Here is a 22,908-nt window from a genome sequence, read left to right on the forward strand (position 1 = left end):
AGCATTTGACACAGTAGAGCATCAGTTTCTCTTCCACTCCCTTGAGAGACTTGGCTTTGGGTTTTTTTTCTCTAAGGCTATTAAGACTCTCTATGCAAATGGTAACAGTTCTATCAAATTGACATATGGCACCTCACCTAGATTTGAGTTAAAGAGGGGAATTAGGCAAGGTTGTCCTCTCTCTCCGTATCGGTTTTTATTAATCACCCAACATCTTGCAAATTCTTTAAATAATAGTCCTGTACAAGGTATTTCAATAGCTGGTAAAGAAATTATTATAAGCCAGCTAGGCTGATAAACTTTTTATTTAAGATGCTAACCAAATTCCCATATCGATCAATGTGATACAATCCTTTTCCAAAGCGTCTGGTCTATATCTTAACATTAATAAATGTGAACTCATAGCTGTCAAAGATTGTGTGTCACCTTCATATTATGGTATTCCAGTAAAAGAAGAACTTACATATTTAGGCATACCCATTACAAAGGATCAGAAGTCTAGAGGCTTACTCAATTTGAACCCTCTTATTAAAAATACCCAGAAGAAGCTAAATCAATGGCTACAGAGGGACTTATCTTTAAAAGGTAGAGTCCTAATAACCAAGGCCGAAGTTCTCTCTAGACTAACATAGGGCGCTTTATCTTTTTATCTTGACAGTAAAATAAGCAAGGAGATAGACCAGATGCTTTTCAACTTTATTTGGAGAAACCGTACCCATTACATTAGGAAAACTGTTGTAATGAACATTTATGAGAATGGTGGACTGAATTTTCAGTATTTTAAATAATACTTTTAAGATCAATTGGATAAAACAATTCCTAAGAAGACCCACTTCTATCTGGAATTTTATTCCTCGTCATGCCTTCTCTACTTTTGTTGGCCTTAACTTGTTTTGCAATTATAATATTGACAAAATTCCATTCTACCTTCTATTGACCCTGTTGACTCATCAGTAGGAAACATGTGTTTATCTTTTGGTCCATTCAACAACAGAGCGATACGAACCTTGTTTCAGCAGGATGTTGTATCTATACCTTATGTCATGCCTTATTAGAATGGATTTATTAAAATATCTGTTGGAAAAAAAGTTTGGATGACGCCACACACATACCTACTTGTTAACAAAATTAAGAAAGTTTCCTTTAAAATTATTCATAAATATTATCCTGCCAACCACTATATGAAGAAGTTTTGAAGGAAAGCAACTCAAATTGCTCCTTTTGTAATGAGCACCCAGAAACAGTGTTGCATCTTTTTTGGCATTGTATTCATGTAAGAAAACTGTGGCAAGACATCAGTAGATTTATAACACATTTATGAAGATTTTACACTATTGTGGAGAGATGTACTGCTTGGATTCTTTACATACGATAGAAATAAGCTGAAATATTTTTATGTAATTAATTTCATTGTTCTTTTGGCCAAATTTCATATACACAAATGTAAATTTACAAACAAAAAATAATAATTTCTTACCCTACGAAAATTAATTGAACTGTATTTTAAGACAGTTAAATACTCTACTAACAAAAAAGCTGTTAGAATTGTAAGTGTATGTATGTCCCTTAAGGTCCTTGTGTAATTGTAATGTGATATTGTACCCCCTAGCTCGATTGTCTATTGTTTATAATCTATATATACTTGTTCCCTCGTGTACTTTCTGTATTGATTTGTCGTTAATAAAAATTAAATAAAATACAAAAAAAAGTGTACCGAGATTTGACTATAATTATTCAGCAGTATTGTTGCCAATGATCGAGCCAAATGAATTGTTCATATTGAAATAGTTGTCATAAATTTCACAGAACATTTGCCTGGACACTGCAGAGATGAAATGTCATTTAGATAATTGTTTCCCGAGACTTGATCCCTTTGCTTTTAATGGATGAATCTAAAAAGATAACCTCTGACAGGGTTGAAAGAGTTGACAAAATACACAAAATAAAAATATAAAAACACATGTAAAGTGTTGAGCCCCAAAATAATTTCTATATGCACAAAATTCTTATTTCTCTCAAATGTTGTGCTCAAATTTGTTTACATCTCTGTTAGTGAGTCATTTCCTTTGCCAAGATAATCCATCCACCTTACAGGTCAGGCATATCAAGAAGCTGGTGCACCTTGTGCTGGGGACAATAAAAGGCAGTTGTGTCACAACACAATGCCATAGATGTTTCAAGTTGAGGGAATGTGCAATTGGCATGCGGACTGCAGGAACGTCCACCAGATCTGTTGCCAGAGGATTGAACGTTAATTTCTCTACCATAAGCTGCCTCCAACGTCCTTTTAGAGAACTTGGCAGTACGGCCAACCAGACTCACAACCACAGGCATGTTGTGTGGGCAAGCGGTTTACTGATTTCAACATTATATGAACTGTAACTCAGTCAAATCTGATATAAACGCCACATGCAACAATATTTTTGTTCAGTATGTTTAATGCTTTCATTCATTGGATGTTACAGTACTTTGTGCCAATCATAAATATAGAATCTCAATCTAGATCTGTGGTGCCATTGTACTTTAATCTATCTCTGAAATGAGCATTGACATATCATTATTCTTGAAGTGTGTACAATTTGCTAATTTCCAAATGAACAGAATACTAATTTAGAAAATGTGCTTATTTAGTGAAAACATGGCATTTTGCATATGCTCTTTTCAGTGTCGAGGCAGGACAAATCTGTGAAGTGAAGAGCCACCGATGCTGCCAACCCTCTCTGCAAGAAAGTCCTTGGAAAACAATAGTATGCTCAAGAGCTGAAGATGTTAAAAGACAAAAACAATTTTTTCATTACCCCAGGACACAACAGGTGACTATCCCAGAAAAATAAAGGAGTAAGAGGAGATCTTTGATTTAAGATGTACCTGCTCCTTCTTGCTGTTGATGATGACCAGGTCTCCTTCTAGAGCCTGACAGTGCCCCCTGCTGGCTTCCCAAGTCGTGCTCTACTCAGAGAAGGTGTAGAACCCTCAAACTGGACTCTGGACCTCGAAGCCAGTTCCAAGGAATTTGTTAATTGTCTAATCGGGGACTGATTTAGACCTAGGACACCAGGTGGGTGCACATAATTATCCGGTACAACAGAAAACCGAACCTCGTAGGGTAAGAGTTGAATAGCCCTGGTGTTTATTTTTTTATTTTTTATTTAACTAGGCAAGTCAGTTTAGAACAAATTCTTATTTTCAATGACGGCCTAGGAACAGTGGGTTAACTGCCTTGTTCAGGGGCAGAATGACAGATGTTTACCTTGTCAGCTCGGAGATTCGATCTTGCAACCTTTCGGTTACTAGTCCAACGCTCTAACCACTAGGATACCTGGTGTGGAAGCTGCCGAGGGCCTTCACCTCCCTGTTGGTCCTCAAAGGGCTTGGAGTAACCCTGGATTGTAAACTGTCATGGTCAAAACATATTGATACAACAGTAACTAAGATGGGGAGAGGTCTGGGGGGGGGGGGGGGGGGGAATGTTTTTACCACACCACAATTACGTCATCATTGATATTTTTCACCATGTCCTTATTAGGAATGATTCTCATGTTGTAGTAATGTGTTCTAACCACCGATTTTTTTTTTTTAAACTAAAGATATTGTAAAGACAATTTAAAGGGAACCTGATGATTTTTAGTTCTGTGGATCGTGATAACAAACAACGAGGGAATGCATTTATGTTTTCAACTTTGTTATCCGTATTTTTTTTTATAAATGTATATCTGGTCAACTCTTACACAGTTGATATTTGTTCAGTTTCAACAGATCATGTGAAACAGCCAAATAGAGAAAAAGATCCAAGTTGAAAAGCCCATAACATAACATACCTGCATAGTAATATTTAGTCTCAAAAGGTCCTCTTTCTTCTTTATGCAGGTTATCTTGATCTAATCGGAATGTCAAGTTGCCAAACCTTATCTGAGAGTTGCAGGTTCAGTTTAATCTCAAGCCTAAACCAATAATCTTCAGAAAGATAGTGGTATAGTTGTCTGGGAACCATTCTCAGTAAGAACCTAAAAAATAATTCATAATATACAAAAGTTAAAGAATCTGTGGTTTTAGTGATTGGCTTGGGTGTATGCTGCAGTATCACCACACAGCAAAAGACCGACGTTTACTAAATAAAGTAAGATAGATGGCAAAGTCTTTAAAATCAGAGGAAATTATGCACATAGTGGTGGAATTGGAGTGTGTAGTGCCTTACAAATTGTAGATCTCCATGAGAGGTCAATTAGATCACGTTTGTGCATGACACTAGGGACACAATTCTGTTTTGTTGATCAAATATGCACTAAACAAAAATAAACCCAAACATGTAAAGTGTCCTGTTTCATGAGTTGAAATAAAATATCCCAGAAATGTTCCATAAGCACAAAAAAAATAACTTCTCTCAAATGTGTTTACATTCCTGTTAGGGGGCATTTCTCCTTTGCCAAGATAATCCACCCAGCTAAGAGGTGTGGCATATCAAGAAGCCAATTAAACATGTTCATTACACAGGTGCACCTTGTGCTGGGGACAAAAGGCCACTAAAATGTGCAGTATTGTCACACAATGCCACAGATGTCTCATTGGCATGCTGACTGCAGGAATGTCCACCAGAACTGTTGCCAGAGAATTGTATGTTTATTTCTCTACCTTAAGCCTCCAATGTCGTTTTAGAGAATTTGGCAGTACGTCCATCCGGCCTCACAACTGCAGGCCATGTGTATGGTATCATGTGGGTGAGCGGTTTGGTGATGTCAGAGTGCCCCATGGTGGGGGTGGGGTTATGGTATGGGCAGGCATAAGCTACTGACAAAGAACACAAATGCATTTTATCGATGGCAATTTGAATTAACAAAAATACCATAAGATCCTGAAGCCCATTGTGAGGCCCATTTTTTTTTAAGGTATCTGTGACCAAAAGATGCATATCTGTATTCCCAGTCATGTGAAGTCCATAGATTAGGGCCTGCTGAATTGATTTCAATTGACTGATTTCCTTATATGAACTGTAACTCAGTAATATCAATGAAATTGTTGCATTCATACCTTTTTTCAGTATACATCCATTTTGGAAACTGGTGCAGTGACTAGAAAGATGATTATAGCCTGCAACCATTTGAGCCAACTCAAAAACATCTCTTAAGTTTAGTAAAGGGAGATGTTTAAACCCACTTCCCACTTTATGTTAAAGGTTATATAATTCAAAGGAATTTATGTCTGCACTAAAATAAACTCAAACGGCTCATGGGAAATTATTTACAGAACAAATACAAGTATAACAAGAATCCAAATGAATTGTTTTGACTGATTTTGGTGTCACACCTCTTAAGTACCCCACAAAGGGGTGATGGGTAAGGCAGAAGTAACCCAGTGAATATCCTCATGATAAACTAAAGGATAGAAATCACCTGAGAGCAACCATTACAAAACCTCACAGCAACTTCTATATTTTATTTTGCACAAAAAAATCCCCCGCATCTTCACATTTGTTTTCCTGCATCATAAAACCACGAGACCCGTTTTTCATTTCGGTTTGCATCCCATCCAACACTCTACATAAAAACAAAAAGTTTACTTGGGGTGTTACCCAGCCCCCTCCCTGGCCCAGGTCCCCAAAATCCTTGACAGTTTTGATTCTCAATTTCAGAGGTGTTATACCCACAAACAGTATCCAGTCCCTTCCGTGCCCCCTCTCAGCAGCCCCCACCCAACCATTCCTCTACTCCAGATATCTGCTCTCCCGGCCGCAACGTAAAAAAAAACAAAAAAAAGAGGTCCAAACTACTCCAAATTGTTAAGTTCTTGTTGACAGCTATTCCATTTAACGGTCATCGTTGTATTTTCTTCTGAACAGGGCTTTTCTGAATGGGTCACAGCAGTTAGTACAGATGGGACCAAAAAATATATTAATAAAAAAAATACAAATATGAAGGACAAAACCCCTCAGTCAGCTGTGTACAGAGTCAACTCTAGAATGCATACAGTGAAGAAAATTGAGGGGTTGATAGTAAATCTGCAGGTTCAAGCCTCAATAGCGAGAGAAGAAAAAAACTGACAGAAGCCCTTGTCTTGTTTCCACTTTGGATATTAATTACCTTATTTTTGTTTTGTTTAGTTGTTCTTCCTTTTGAAATGTTTTTGATTTTTAGAGAGAAATCTAAACACTTTACTTTGGGGATGATGAGATGCGTTTGTTTCGAAAAAGCTCATCGCACGCATGAAGAAAAAGAAAATGTTAGCATCGAGTGAGTATGTGTTAGTATAATTTTCCTGTCATGTTTGTCTTACTGTACATGTATGTTGTGTAGTTACGTGTGTGTTATATAGCGAATTGTGCAGTGTGTGTATAAGATATCTGGTACAATCATGACAGACTTCAGTTGGGATGGTAACTAAAATGGCTTAAGGTCCATGTGACGGGAGGGAGAGAGAGCGTGGAGTGTGGAGAAGGACCAACTCCCCCGACTCCCTGCCTGGCAGCGGTAGTGCAGGTCAAAGTTCAAAGGTCAAGAAATAAAAATGGGCGGTGGGTTCTCTTTCCAGGAAGTCCATCGGTCCATCTGTCAGGTGGTCAGTGCGGTCTCCTGGCCTAACTGTGACGCTCAGGGGAAGGGGGTGAAGAGGGATGTCACTGTAGTACTAAGCCAACCTGTGAACCATAGAAAAAGGAAGCTTATGATAGTTTCACCAGAAGTTAAAATGAGAACCCACATGATGACATCTGTGAGGCCTGTATAAGTCTCTGCCTGGCTTAACTGCGATAGCAAGATAATTCTCTCCTTCATAACACTCCTTTTGTACCAGAAAAAACAACTACAACTACAGCCTAGGTATCACAAAACACTGTTTCAGTATCATCGTATTACCATGAATAATTTATATCAATGTGAAAAAGAGTCATCACTCCAGGAACTGACTGAACTATCAGTAAATATGAACTATGGGCAGCATCATGACGCACCTTCTCTGATCCCATGCTAGGACACTTCCAATTGTACAGATAATACTGTAGATTCCCGTCTCCGATGCCAAACTTGAGCTTCTCCAGGAAAGTCTTATTCTCCATCAGGTCCAGTGCATTGAAAACGTCAAACCCTTTCTGGATATTGACAATAGATATGGATGAGCGAGGGGGATATGGAGAGAGATGAGGGAAAGGGATTGAGTTAAAGATGAATTATTTCACTGAGTATACAAAACACTTGCTCATTCTACGACAGACTGACCAGATGAATGCTATGATCCCTTATTGATGTCCCTTGTTAAATCCACTTCAAATCGGTGTAGATGAAGGGGAGGAGACAGAGGATTTAAAGTTGAGACAACTAAGATATGGATTGTGTATGTGTGCCATTCAGAGGGTGAATGAGCAAGACAAAATATTTAAGTGCCTTTGAACGGGGTCTGGTAGTAGGTAACATGCGCACCAGTTTGTGTCAAGAACTGCAATACAGCTGACTTTTTCACGCTCAACAGTTTCCCGTGTGTATCGAGCATGGTCCACCACCCAAATGACTTCCAATCAACTTGACACAACTGTGGGAAGTATTGGAGTCAACATGGGCCAGCATCCCTGTGGAACACATTCGGCACCTTGTAGAGTCGATGGCCCGACAAATTGAGGCTGTTCTGAGAGCAAAAAAAGTTGGGGTGCAACTCAATATTAGGAAAGTGTTCCCAATGTTTGGTTTACTCAGTGTAAACAGTCCATATTTGACCTGGTACCCAAATCCCATTTGACCTCCGACCCCCAGCTGCCTGAACCAAGAGAGCCAACTCACCGATTTGGCCAGAATGAGTGCGTCAGACATCAGGTCCAGCAGGGTGGTGGTGGTGTGCACGTTGTAAAAGGAGTAGGCTGCCTTGAGGCTGCGGTGCACTGGATGGTTCATGATAGTAGAGGGGAGCGTGTAGAAGCTCAGGAAGTCCGTCACCTTGCCCCCAGAGGTCTGCCACAGGGAGGGAAGACACATCCTCCAACTTTACATTCACTCCCATTTTAGGTGTGTGTGAAATACATTTCCAGAGCTCTGAAGGTGACATAAGGTGAACAATGTTGTCTAGAGGTAGAAGAGTCTACAAAGTGTACCTGGATAGGTGTCCATATATGGTGTAACGGTCTACTAAGTGTATACCATTTACTAAGTGTGTAAGGGTGTTGCAATGTGTAATGTTATGGGTGTCTATGGTAGTGTACATTTTAACAGTGGTACTGACCACGACCAGGTAGGTGTCGATGATGTTCTCCTGGGGCAGCAGCCAGTGCTCCACCTCCTCGGGGCTCATGACCGGGGCCAGGTGGAACTGGCTCAGGTACTCCAGGAGCAGGCGATGCACCGCCGGAACATCCTTCCTGGTCATTGGCCGCAAGCCAGAGGTCTTTGGTGCCTGGAGAGAAGGAGACGGAAGGTCACGGTAACCTCTTTCAATGGAGAGTTTCACGTCAACACAATAGACATTTCAGATAGAGGCATCGGGTGACGGCTGGGCGGTCGGGTGTTGTGCAGAGGATAGCCTCTAGATGGCGCTTTGCTCACTGACTCACCTCATTCAGACGGTACAGCTTCATGGTGCGTTGCATAGTCATGTTCCGGCTCAGGTGAGAGAACTTCACCTCGATCAGCTTGCGTGGGTTCAGGGAGCGATGCCAGTACCTATACAGACGATAACACTTTTCGCTTACTTTGTTTTTGTGTTTACGAGCATCTGTCTGGTGTGCATGTAGTGTGGTTGGTGTGTCTCTCAGTGACCCACCTGCAGGTGCCCACGGGTTTGGGCAGTACCACGCCAGCAGTGTAGACAGCCTGGAAGATACCCTTCAGGTTGACTCGTCTGGTGATCTCTCGGATCAGGACTGGCGCTACCCGCTTGGAGCGCAGCTTCTTGTGGACGCACAGGAAGTTGATCTCCACCATCTTCTTATCTCTAAATGACAAAAGCAATCTAAAGTGAGTAAGGCCTCCTCTTAATGTCCAACTTCTTACAGCAAATTAACACAGGAAATGATAATCAAGAAGAAAATATTGCATTCCTATTGTTAGCTATATTAAAATACTACAGAGTTTGGGAGTAATAAAAGTGTGAACAAGAGCATGATGCATATTCACTGACTGGTCATAGATGCGAATGTTGGCAGGGATGGCACTGATGAAGCCCACCAGCTTCTGGTTGGAGTTCACCCTCACCCCACAATGCCACTGGGGCAGCCAGCCTGGGGGACGCAGAGCCCTGAGGGAGAGAGACGTTACATTTACAGGTCAGTTCCCAACTACGATAGAAAACACGAGGGCCAAGTTTTGCTGGTCAGAAAACAACTCCTGCCTTTAAAAGATAACACATCTAACATGAGAGAGAGATCTATTGAAAGAGATGTGTTACATAAATGAGACACGCTGAGTAACAAAGGTGACGTAGCTAAGTAATAAAGAGTTACCAGAGCAGGAACTCTGGGGAGTAGTCGAAGCGGAACATGTTGTCATCATCCTCCACGTAGTTCTCATTGAGCAGAGTGTACAGCTCCTTCAGCTAAGAGGAGGAAGAGTAAGAGACTGAGCCACGACTGGAAGGTCTAGGGTTAAATTAAGTAGGGTAAAGTGGGGTCAGCTGATGGAATAACCACAACCAAAAGTGAAGTATTTTGATTGCTATCGCTATATTGTTTTTGGGACACTCAGTCTGGGATGGAGGGGTTGCAGAGGAGCCTCCTCACCACAGCAGCGTCACCCAGGTCCAAGGCGTCCCACGTGAAGCCTGGAGGAAGGCTGTAGGGCTCCTCCCGGATGTTGTCTTTGTCAGGCTCGATGGAACCATGCGATGTCACCATCTCCCCTAAGGTAAACAACAAAACGCAATGTAAGAGGATATTAGCAATTTGCATATTCAACGCAAATATACAAAGCATTATATATTTTATTTAACTAGGCAAGTCAGTTAAGAACAAAGTTTTATTTTACAATGGCGGCCTACCCCGGGCCAAACCCTCCCCTAATCCGGACGACGCTGGCCAATTGTGTGCAGCCCTGTGACTACCGATGACGGTCAGTTGTGACACAGCCCGGGATCGAACCAGGGACTGTAGTGATGCCTCCTGTTGCACTGAGATGCAGTGCCTTGGAGCGCAGCGCCACTTGGGAGCCATCATAGTAGGTTTAATCCAAAAACAAAAAAAGAGGCCAATTCATATCAAATCTCCTCAAATCACTACTACTTTTGAGAAGGAAAAAAAATCATGCACCTATTTTAACAATTAATTTATGTGACATTGCTACACAGAGCAAGTAAATTATTTAAGAAACAAATCTGAGGTGAATTTTAACAATGAAAAGCCTGTCTAAATGTAATTAATATACACTGAACATAAATATAAACAAAACATGCAAAGTGTTGGTCCCATGTTTCATGAGCTGAAATAAAAGATCCCAAAAACGTTTCATATGCACAAAAAGCTTCTCGCTCTCAAATGTGCAAATGCTCTTTCAAATGTGCAGAAATGTGTTTACATCCCTGTTAATGAGCATTTCTCTTTTGCCAAGACAATCCAGCCACCTGACAGGTGTGGCATATCAATACTGATAATCAGCATGATCATTACACAGGTGCAGTTTTGTTACACAACACAATGCCACAAATGTCTCAAGTCGAGGGAGCGTGCAATTGGCATGCTGACTGCAGGAATGTCCACCAGAGTGGTTGCCAGAATAATCCATGTTAATTTCTCTATCATAAGTAAAACACAATGGTAGAAACCGATGCTATAGTTAAAGAATTTGGCAGTTCATTCAATCGGCCTCACAACCGCAGACCATGTGTAACCACGTCAGCCTAGGACATCCACATCTGGCCTTCACCTGTAGAATCATCCGAGACCCCCACCCAGACAGCTGATGAAACTGTGGGTTTGAACAAATAATTTCTGCAAACTGTCAAAGTCTCAGGGAAGCTCATCTGCGTGTTCATCCTCCTCACCAGTGTCTTCACCTGACTACAGTTCGGCATTGTAACCGACTTCAGTGGGGAAATGCTCACCTTCGATGGCCACTGGCAAGCTGGAGAAGGGTGCTCTTCACGGATTAATCCCGGTTTCAACTGAACCAATGATGAGGTGTATGGCGTCATGTCAGCGAGCGATTTGCGGATGTCAACGTTGTGAACAGTGCCCCATGGTGGCAGTGGGATTATGGTATGAGCAGGCATAAAGCTACAGACAATGAACAATTGCATTTTAGTGATGGCAATTTGAATGCACAGAGATACCGTGACCCTGAGGCCCATTGTCATGCCATTCATTGCAGCATGATAATGCACAGCCCATGTTGCAAGGATTTGTACACAATTCCTGGAAGCTGAAAAATGTCCCAATTCTTCCATGGCCTGCATACTCACCAGACATGTCACCCATTAAGCATGTTTGGGATGCTCTGGATCAACGTGTACGACAGTGTATTCCAGTTCCCGCCAAAATTCATCAACTTCGCAAAGCCATTGAAGAGGAGCGGGACACCATTCCACAGGCCAATCAACAGCCGGATCTCTATGCGAAGGAGATGTGGCACGGTACATGAGGCAAATTGTGGTCACACCAGATACTGACTGGTTCTGGTCCACTTTTTTTTTTTTAAAAGGTATCTGTGACCAACAGAGGCAAATCTGTATTCCCAGTCATGTGAAATCCATAGATTAGGGCCTAATACATTTATTTCAATTGACTGATTTCCTTATATGAACTGTAACTCAGTAAACATTTTGAAATTGTTGCATATACTTTTTTCAGTGTATGTAACATTGCTACACACAAGGATACACCATGACATTTTAAATTCTTAATTCAATAAAAACAACCTTTTCAATGTCTTTTTTATGACGTGCGACCCATAAAATGACAACGTAGCCAACACGGGTTTCACACTTCTGTTATTATTGTCAGCAATCAACGTGGCACTAGATTCATGTGTAGCAAGCAACATGGAAGATTAGAGATCAATGCAAAATGGAATTCAAATGACAAAATTAAGTTAGCTAAATGAGAAGGCAACACCGAGCAATCATCAGGTAGGTTGTTGTTGTTTATTCTGAATGGAGTTGTTGTAAACAAGGGCAGGAAGTGCAGCAAAACAGACTCAATTAGCTTAGGTACAACGCATTAGGAAAGTATTCAGCCCCCTTGACTTTTCCACATTTTGTTACGTTACAGCTTTATTCTAAAATGGATGAAATGGTTTTGTTTTTTTCATTAATCTACACACAATACCCCATAATGACAAAGCGAAATAGGTTGAGAAATGTAGAACTTTTTTACAATTTTTAATCCATAAGTATTCAGACCCTTTGCTATGCGACTTGAAATTGAGCTCTGGTGCATCCTGTTTCCATTGAGCATCCTTGACATGTTTCTACAACTTGATTGGAGTCCACCTGTGGTAAATTCAATTGATTGGACATGATTTGGAAAGGAACACACCTGTCTATATAAAGGTCCCACAGTTGACAGTGCATCTCAGAAAAAACCCAAGCCATGAAGGAATTGTCCGTAGAGCTCCAAAACAGGATTGTGTCGAGGCACAGATCTGGGCACGGGTACCAAAAACTGTCTGCAGCAGTGAAGGTCCCACAGAGCTACAGAGTTCCTCTGTGGAGATGGGAGAACCATCCAGATGGACAACCATCTTTGCAGCACTCCACCAATCAGGCCTTTATGGTGGAGTGGCCAGACGGAAATCAAAGCCCATTTGGAGTTTGCTCTCAGACCATGAGAAATAACATTCTCTGGTCTGATGAAACCAAGTTCGAATTCTTTGGCCTGAATGCCAAGTGCCATGTCTGGAGGAAACCTGGCACCATCCCTACGGTGAAGCATGGTGGTAGCAGCATCATGCTGTGGGGATGTTTTTCAGCTGCAGAGACTGGGAGACTAGTCAGGTTTGAGGGAAAGATGAAAGGAGAAAAGTACAAAGAATTCCTTGATGGAAAAACTGCTCCAAAGCGCTCAGGACCTGACTGATGCGAAGGTCCACCTACCCAAAGGACAACACAGGAGTGGCTTCGGGACAAGTCTCTGAATGTCCTTGAGTGGCCCAGCCAGAGTCCGGACTTGAACCCAATCTAACATTTCTGGAGAGACCTGAAAATAGCTGTGCCGCGACGCTCCCCACTAAACCTGACAGAGCTTGAGAGAATCTGCAGAGAAGAATGGGAGAAACTCCCCAAATACACGTGTGCCAAGATTGTAGTGTCATACCCAAGAAACTTCGAGGCTGTAATCGCTGCCAAATGTGCTTCAACAAAGCACTATGTAAAGGGTCTGAATACTTATGTAAATGTGATTTCAATTTCTAAAAACCTGGTTTTGCTTCATCGTTATGATGAGGGAAAAAAGTATTTAATACATTTTAGAATAAGGCTGGAACATAACAAAATGTGAAAAAAGTCAAGAGGTCTGAATACTTTCTGAATGCACTGCAGCTAGCTAAGAGTTAGCTGGCTAACATAGCTAGCCTCTTCACATCGAATTGATGCAGTCAAGACAGGCACTACCAGATGGGAAGATAGATGACCTATGGCATCTACAAGTTTGTGTAACTAGGGCAAGTGTGTATGGGTACTGTCTCTCTCCTGTGTCAAACACACCGACCCCTGACTATCTGCCGCACTGCTGCATGCAAGCGGAGTGGCACCTCTCTCCCAAGTCGTGCAGGCTGCGAAGCAAGCCAGGTCCCAACTTCAAACATTTATTTATATATACATTATTTTGCCTATCCGGAAAAATGTCATGATATTACTCGAATAGTGAAATTCCTTCAAATGCTCATCCATAGTGACTAGGGATGAATCTTTTCCTGAAAATCTAACAAGTTTCAACATCGGGAATAATTCATATTCATCCTGACTCCCGAACTTGTGACACGGTCTGTCAAAAACAATCAACATGCTCGGGTAAATAATGGGGGGAAAAATTGGAGGTGCCCATTTAAAGCATTTAAATCCAAGATATGGTCACTCAGGGTTCTCCCAAAATAAGACTGTCGCTGCGCCACCATGTAAAGATTTCTAAGCGAGTGAAACTGATATTTAGTAATGATAAGAGTAACTGATCGTCAAAGACATTTTGAATTGCGAAACAGGCCCTTCATAAATTCAGAGCGTTATGTTCCTGAATTAATTCAGTGCATTTCAGCAGTAGGCCTAGGCTCTCCACACAGAGCACACCCCGGGGACGCACAGAGCGCACCCCGGGGACGCACCCCGGGGACGCACAGAGCGCACCCCGGGGACGCACAGAGCGCACCCCGGGGACGCACAGAGCGCACCCCGGGGACGCACAGAGCGCACCCCGGGGACGCACAGAGTAGGCCATAGAGTTGTCAAATCATACAAACTTTGAAAGGCAGTCAAACAAAAGGTCAAAAGACCAAAGTCGTTAAGCTTGCTAGATAAACTCAACCAATGACAGAATATCACCCATTTGTCTAAATCAAGTTGATAATTATACAGATAGCAAATCATGAATAACGGAGATAAAGGACATTGTTTAAAATATCAAGGTATCTTATCAGGGACCAACTCTGTTTAAAACAATATCCATATCTGCTCTCATACCATTTGCTGATCATGCAGGACAGGAGTCAGGATTTTGGGTTTCAGTGGGATTGGGATGATAGTACCCTTATAGAGCCGAGACTATTGTCCTATGTGAGTCAATAGATAAATAATAATAAACTTGATTTAGGCTATATTACTGCAAGCTAAATGTTTCTGATCAGTGATAAATCAGCAAACTAATAAATGAGCTACCACTTCCACTTGTCCAGCCAGAGATCTAATATACATAGATACAGTGAAACAAAAGCACAGGCTTTTGGTAGGGAGTAGAACAGGCTACTAAGCGAGTGAAGAGCAAAATCCACTTGTATAACTACGGTGTGTTTTTCTCTCTGCTCTTTTTCTAAGGCCCAATGGCTGTTTCCTCGTCTCTTCACTCCACTTCCGCCCGCCTCTGCATTGTTCTCAACACCAGTTTAAATCAATATAGGCTACTGTTTTCTAGAAATCTGGCATTTTTCAGGTTCATTTCATTTCTGTGACGTCGGACCAGGGCTCGGGTTTTCAGCTCACCGAGCTTGGGTCGGACCAGGATCGAATTTTTAGTTCTGATGAAAAGTCTAAACTGCATTCGAGTCAGGCAGTGTATATTATGCACACGTTTTGAATTTATGGTGACTTTGTGTGAAGTATATACGCTAGGTTCAAGGCTTCCATGAGACAACCTGTTTGGATGATGAGCAGATTGGCAAAAATAAAATAGCACGTGTATTTTGTGGAATTGCATTAGTGCGACTTTGGGGGAAAATGTTGTACAGTCCCGGGATCCCGGTTACCCGTGTTAATCCCTACTAGTCACTACAGTGAGGTTCTGGAGACATTTCGGTACCCCTGCAAAATGTCATACCTAGCTTGGGGACGGGCTGTGTGTCCCAGAACTGGTAGCTGCGTCTGCTTGCCTCCTCCATGGTTTTGGCAGGGCCCTGGCCAACAGAGAACAGTTCAATGGCCTTTTGGATCTCCTGCAGCTTATCAGCAGGCAGCGAGTTCACCTGTGTAGAGAGAGAAAGAGTAATGTAGGGTTGAAAAGGAAACAAATCGCCAAATGTAAAACAATCTTCACAGACAATCAAAAACACACCCACTAATCTCCAGTCAGTTTTGTAGAGGCCGTTTTCAAAAGTTACAGAACAATAAGTCAATGTCGGTCTTTCTAGAACTCCTCTCTCTCAAAGGAACACAAACAAAGCAAAAACATCTGCTCCAACACTCACTCATGTGGCCTACACACATGTACATACATCTACCTTGCCTAGCGGATCCTCCTCTGCAGGTTCTTTATTTGCCCCAGACTTCTTCTTCTTCTTTTTGTTTTTCTTCTTCTTGGCACCGCTGTCATCTCCCTGGCCCTTGTCACTACCATAGCACAAAAAAAACTCAAATGTAACTAAGACTTTCCATAGGCCAGGAGAATGACACAACTGTTTCAGTCCTCTTCATTACCAACCTAGAATACCCAGTATCTTATAAGATATGTTGGAAACAAGCATGTGGTGACCTTTTGTCCCAAATACAGATAACTTACAGTTTATCCCTAAGCTAGTTTAAAGTGGTTGGAGTTATTCCTCCATCCCCTGACCACCAAGGACTCTAGAAGAGCCCCCACCCCAATGCCCATTTCCTGTGCAGGACAGGGAGACAGCAGTATACTTAAAAGAACAGGGGATGATCCCATTAGCGTCCAAGAGGGGAGTGAGGCTAGGGACTGGCCTGTATTTGTAACACCAGGACAGATGGTAAAAATCACATGACCCCCGGGAGGAGTGAGTGTGGCTATGCGTGTCTGTGTGTGTACGAACGCGTGTGTATGAGGGATGTTAAGGGGACACTGACAGGAACAATAGACGACCAAGCAGTCAATGGCTTATTCAACAGGCTTCCATTCCAGCAGTCGAGCCTAACTACCATCCAGAACCATTCAACCTTTCATTTAGCCAACTAATGTTAGCTATCAAATATTCATGTTAACTTATTTGGCTACCTAGCAGGGTTCCAGATGGTCGCATACACGTTGACATCAAGCCACACAAGGGCTGTAATCCATACCCAGTTTAAATAGGCTATTGTTGATTGTTGGCAGAACCAATAGCTTCAATGCAACCAAGAGAGTTTTGAGCATGGTTGCCTCCCAGCTGAACAAATAGCTATATATGGTTAGGTCAACCCCCGCAATTTAGGTCAACCCCCGCAAGATTGAGCTAGTATAATGGTGAACACTTGAACAGGATTTTAACTTCTCTATCAAACGTATGTAAAGTGGTTAATTTTCTCTATAACTTACGCCATACCCAAACCGGACGCACACAAATGTATTTTGTCCCCCCACACCAAACGCGATCACGACACGCAGGTTGAAATATCAAAAACTCTGAACCAGTTATGTTAATCTAGGGACAGGTTGAAAAGCATAACACATTTATGGCAATTTAGCCAGCTAGCCTGCAGTTGCTAGCTAATTTGTCATAGGATATCACCGTTGTTATTTTACCTGAAATGCCCAAGGACCTCTACTCTGACAATTAATCCACAAATAAAACTGTCAACCAAATCATTTCTAGTCATCTCTCCTCCTTCCAGGCTTTATCTTCTTTGGACTTTATATGGCATCTTTAGATTGGCATCTAACTTTCATAATAAAAAGGTGGATTACCACGACCGACCGACGTCAGTTCATCTTTCAATCACCCAAGTAGGTATAACCAATGAGGCGATGGCACGTGGGTATCTGCTTCTATAAACCAATGAGGAGATGGGAGAGGCAGGACTTGCACCGAGTTCAGCGTCACAAATAGAACCGACTTATATTTTAGCGCCTGGCAACGCAGACGCTGGTTGGCGCACGCGAGCAGTGTGGGTGCAATGATTGAAAAACATGCATGTGTATATTTATTTTGCAATGCGAGCAGTGTGGTCAGCATGTGTGGTCATCTGAGACACTAAAAGATCAGAAAGCTGCCACTTCAAAAGGGGGAGAGAACTGTTAGACCTATATCCATCCTGCCCTGCCTTTCTAAGTCTTGGAAAGCCAAGTTAACAAACAGATCACCGACCATTTCGAAACCCACCGTACCTTCTCCACTATGCAATCTGGTTTTCCGAGCTGGTCATAGGTGCACCTCAGCCACGTTCAAGATCCTAAACGATATCATAACCGCCATTAATAAAAGACAGTACTGTGCAGCAGTCTTCATCGACCGGGCCAAGGCTTTCAACTGTCAATCACCGCATTCTTATCTGCAGACTCAATAGCCTTGGTTTCTCAAATGACTACCTCACCTGGTTCCCCAACTACTTCTCAGACAGAGTTCAGTGTGTCAAATCGGAGGGCCTGTATCCAGACCTCTGGCAGTCTCTATGGGGGTGCCACAGGATTCAATTCTCGGGACGACGACTCTTTTCTCTGTATACAGTTGAAGTCGGAAGTTTACATACACCTTAGCCAAATACATTTAAACTCCGTTTTTCACAATTCCTGACATTTAATCCTAGTGAAAATTCCCTGTCTTAGGTCTGTTAGGATCACCACTTTATTTTAAGAATGTGAAATGTCAAAATAATAGAGAACTATTTAGTTCAGCTATAATTTTTCATCGCATTCCCAGTGGTCAGAAGTTTACATACACTCAATTAGAATTTGGTAGCATTGCCTTTAAATAGTTTAACTTGGGTCAAACGTTTCGAGCAGCCTTCCACAAGCTTCCCACAATAGGATGGGTGAATTTTGGCCCATTCCTCCTGACAGAGCTGGTGTAACTGAGTCAGGTTTGCAGGCCTCCTTGCTCGCACACGCCTTTTCAGTTCTACCCACACATTTTCTATACGATTGAGGTCAGGGCTTTGTGATGGCCATTTTGCCACAACTTTGTAAGTATGCTTGGGGTCATTGTCCATTTTCTGAGGTCTTGGCTGATTTCTTTTGATTTTCCCATGATGTCAAGGAAAGAAGCACCGAGTTTGATGGTAGGCCTTGAAAAACATTGACAGGTACACCTCCAATTGACTCAAATTATGTCAATTAGCCTATCAGAAGCTTCTAAAGCCATGACCACATTTTCTGGAATATTCCAAGCTGTTTAAAGGCACAGTCAACTTAGTGCATGTAAACTTCTGACCCACTGGAATTGTGATACAGTGAATTATAAGTGAAATAATCTGTCTGTAAACAATTGTTGGAAAAATTACTTGTGTCATGCACAGAGTAGATGTCCTAACCGACTTGCCAAAACTATAGTCTGTTAACAAGACATTTGTGGAGTGGTTGAAAAACGAGTTTTAATGACTCCAACCTAAGTGTATGTAAACTTCCGACTTCAACTGTATATCAATGATATTGCTCTGGCTGCTGGTGATTCTCTGATCCACCTCTACGCAGACGACACCATTCTGGATACGTCTGGCCCTCTTTTGGACACTGTTAAAAAAACTCCAAAACGAGTTTCAATCCCAAACACTCTTTCCGTGGCCTCCAACAGCTCCTAAATGCTAGTAAAACTAAATGCATGCTCTTCAACAGATTGCTGCCCACACCCACCCGCCCGACTAGCATCACGACTCTGAATGGTTCTGACTTAGAATATGTGGACAACAATAAATACCTAGGTGTCTGGTTAGACTGTAAACTCTCCTTCCAGACTCACATTAAGCATCTACAATCTGGAATCGGCTTCCTATTTCGCAACAAAGGATCCTTCACTTATGCTGACAAACATACCCTCGTAAAACTGACTATCCAACCGATCCTTGACTTCGGTGATGTCATTTACAAAATATCCTCCAACACTCTACTCAGCAAATTGGATGTAGTCTATCACAGCGCCACCCGTTTTGTCACCAAAGCCCCATATACTACCCACCACTGCGACCTGTATGCTCTCGTTGGCTGGCCCTCGCTACATATTCGTCGCCAAACCCACTGGCTCCAGGTCATCTATAAGTCTTTGCTAGGTAAAGCCCCGCCTTATCTCGGTCACCATAGCAACACCTACCCATAGTACGGGCTCCAGCAGGTATATTTCACTGGTCATCCCCAAAGCCAACACCTCCTTTGGCTGCCTTTTCTTACAGTTTTCTGCTGCCAATGACTGGAACGAATCGCAAAAATCACTTTAGCTGGAGACATATCTCTCTCTAACTTTAAGCATCAGCTGTCAGAGCAGCTTACCAATCACTGCACCTGTACACAGCCCATCTGTAAATAGCCCACCCAACTACCTCATCCCCATATTGTTATTTACTTTTTTTGCACCCCAGTATCTCTACTTGTACATCATTATCTGCACATCTATCACTCTAAACTGTAATAATTTCACCACTATGGCCCATTTATTGCCTTACCACCCTAATCTTACTACATTTGCACACACTGTACATAGATTTTTATTTTGTGTTATTGACTGTACGTTTGTTTATCCCATGTGTAACTGTTGTTGTTTTTGTCGCACTGCTTTACTTTATCTTGGCCAGTTGAAATTAGAACTTGTTCTCAACTGGCCTACCTGGTTAAATAAAGGTTAAATAAAATATATATATTTTTTAAATGTAACAGGGTGGAAATGTATGAGTGGGAAATACAGACTAACAACATGAAACATGGAAAAATAGATACAAATGTGTTTATATTGTTGTACCTTTGCACCACAGTTTTCCCACCAAAGAAATGATGCAACTTCCTGAATGTGATGTCATTTTAGAAAGGGGTTGTTTTCTTTAAATGGAGATTTACAACAGACTAACAGGGTGGAAAGTGATATCAAGGACACAAAGAAAAATCTTAAATAAATACAATAACCATGAAAAAAAGGTTATTGACATGAGAATTTAACTAGGGCTATAAAATAATGAAGATTTAAAATATTATTATAAGGCTTATATTTGTCATGTAAGTTCATGAATAATGTTCAAAATGAATACAATTCCCTTTCAAATGCCAAAGTTGTGTGTTAAGGTAAAGTACACCTGACCTTATATTGAAAGCTTTTTGGAATTCACATTTTACACTAAATAAGTGACATTTCCTGGGGATAGAAAAGGCACCGCATGGTAGGAATGAGCCAACTATGCTAAAGCATTTAGCACCTATCATGCTGGTGTTTACTGTGATGAAAAGACAATACGATTCATCATTATGTACCTGAATATATTTGTTATTTTTGACAGACAGCGTCAAAAGTTCGGGAGTCAGCTAACTAACAAGTAAACGTCGTAAAAAGGCATAGCTGGCTAGCTAGTTAGCTAACGTTATCAGTTTCGCATTTGACTTAAGACGTATTTAACATGTGGGCGCTGTTCTCTATTCGAAATCAAGTGTTCCAATTTAATATTGTACTACAATCTGATTTGTGTTGGTCTTCACCGCATAACTGTATGTAATTGATCATAATATGGTTCAATTTCTTGTACAGTGACCAATTGTAGTTAGCTAACGTCATGCCTCGCGATAAAAGCAAAAGGAGGAACAGCATGAAACCCTGCCCATAACAGGAAAATAACCAATTTAGATCAAATCAGAGCGAAAAGCAGGCAATAAGTAACGTTAAACCGTTATCACCAATCATCCAAAAGAAAGTGGGAGGGATTAGTTGAATTGGGTTTGCTCAAGCCCAGCTGAGTTTAGCTTGCATCGTATCTTTAAAACGAGCGCAATAGCATGACACGTTTTCTATAGTGCTAAAAATAAGTGTGCACCCTTACCCATCATCAAAGTGATGCTCTTCATTTTCGCAATCACTGCAATGTCCATGGTCTTCTTCTACCTCCTCTTCTTTCTCCGGCTTCGGTGCTGTCTCATTCTCATCCGCCATCTTTAACCAGGAAGTGAAAAACCACCGCGTGCATTCAACGCCTCAAAACAACCTGCGATACTATTGGCCGACTGTTGTGGGCATTCTGGTTCCTGTAGTTATTAATGTGACAGGTTGTGAAATTGAAATATTTTTTTATCAGCACTTTCGAAGCATGCAAATGGATGCATAAGGCTACGTAATGAACATGTCCCTAAACAAGACTGAACCTCAGTTGTCTATTAAACAAGGTCACGTAGTTGTGACTCACCCAATGATTTATATATACACTAGATGACCACTCAGATGTGAGCTATAAATTTAAAAAACAATTTAATAAAACAATTTTCCTTAAAGTATTGTTTTTAGAAATGACTAATTTGACTGCTTCCGCTACAACAACAAAATGCTTAAATACATGTAATTTGGTCCTTAAAATATTTAATTGTTAAACTGTAGAATTACAATAATTCTTAGTGAGGACTGCTCCTTCTGGGGAGTACCAATATGGCCAATATGACATCAGCGATCCAGGGTTTAGATACATCATTAGACTCACCTGTGTAGATATGTTCCATCCATAGACAGTATGGGGGAACCAGCAAATCTTGTCACCTGGGTAAAATCATATGATGCCAGTGGTGTATAGTACCTAAGTAAAAATACTTTAATGTGCTACTTTAAGAAGAGTTTTGCGGTATCTGTACTTTACTTTTTATATTTTTGACAACTTTACTTTTACATTCCTAAAGAAATATTGAACTTTTTACTCACACCCGAAAGTATAAGTATATTTTAGCAATTATGTTTACTTTTGATACTTTAATATATTTAAAACCAAATACTTTTAGACTGTAACTCAAGTAGTATTTTACTGGGTGACTTTCACTTTTACTTGAGTAACTTCCTACTAAGGTATCTACTGTATACCCTTATTCAAGTATGACAATTGGGTACTATTTCCACCACTGTATGATGCACTGATTTCTGTCTTTTGATTTCACATTAGTCATACATGTTTACAATATCTGGATAGGTGAAAAGAGTAAAACCTACAAATGGAGGTTTAATCATCTACACTGATATTAAATGAGTTTTGATAGTTTGATGTTCTCGAATGAATCCAGAACTACAGACTGACTAGACATTTACACTACCGTTCAAAAGTTTGGGGTCACTTAGAAATGTCCTTGTTTTTTTAAAGAAAAGCACATTCTTTGTCCATTAAAACATCAAATTTAACAGAAATACAGTGTAGACATTGTTAATGTTGTAAATTACTATTGTAACTAGAAACGGCAGATTTTTAATGGAAAATCTACATACAGAGGCCCATTATCATCAACCATCACTCCTGTGTTCCAATGGCACGTTGCGTTAGCTAATCTAAGTTTATCATTTTAAAAAGCTAATTGAGCATAATTTCTTATGCAACCCTTTTGCAATTATGTTAGCACAGTTGAAAACTGTTGTCCTAATTAAAGAAGCAATAAAACTGACCTTCTTTAGACTAGTTGAGTATCTGGAGCATCAGCATTTGTGGGTTCGATTACAG

General features: G+C 41.1%; 1 protein-coding gene across 4 annotated transcripts; it reads right to left on the bottom strand.

The window, feature by feature from the left end:
• Positions 1-5,410: 5,410 nt before the first annotated feature.
• LOC109898379 (glycylpeptide N-tetradecanoyltransferase 1-like) lies at positions 5,411-21,469 on the bottom strand. Of its 4 annotated transcripts, none has more exons than XM_020493340.2 (12): positions 21,265-21,469; positions 15,816-15,930; positions 15,422-15,566; positions 9,689-9,807; positions 9,413-9,504; positions 9,091-9,207; positions 8,734-8,904; positions 8,525-8,633; positions 8,197-8,367; positions 7,761-7,928; positions 6,941-7,078; positions 5,411-6,628 (listed from the first exon to the last, which is right to left on the bottom strand). In XM_020493340.2, the coding sequence occupies exons 1-12, from the start codon at positions 21,372-21,374 to the stop codon at positions 6,608-6,610; spliced, it is 1,476 nt and encodes a 491-aa protein (XP_020348929.1). In that variant the 5' UTR covers positions 21,375-21,469; the 3' UTR covers positions 5,411-6,607. The 4 variants fall into 4 exon arrangements, with proteins under 4 accessions (XP_020348929.1, XP_020348930.1, XP_020348928.1 ...); XM_020493341.2 differs by having other exon boundaries at positions 15,822-15,933; positions 21,265-21,416; XM_020493339.2 differs by having other exon boundaries at positions 15,816-15,933; positions 21,265-21,416.
• Positions 21,470-22,908: the final 1,439 nt, after the last annotated feature.

Source organism: Oncorhynchus kisutch, linkage group LG10 (genome assembly GCF_002021735.2).
Source record: "Oncorhynchus kisutch isolate 150728-3 linkage group LG10, Okis_V2, whole genome shotgun sequence".
Lineage (NCBI taxonomy): Eukaryota > Metazoa > Chordata > Actinopteri > Salmoniformes > Salmonidae > Oncorhynchus > Oncorhynchus kisutch.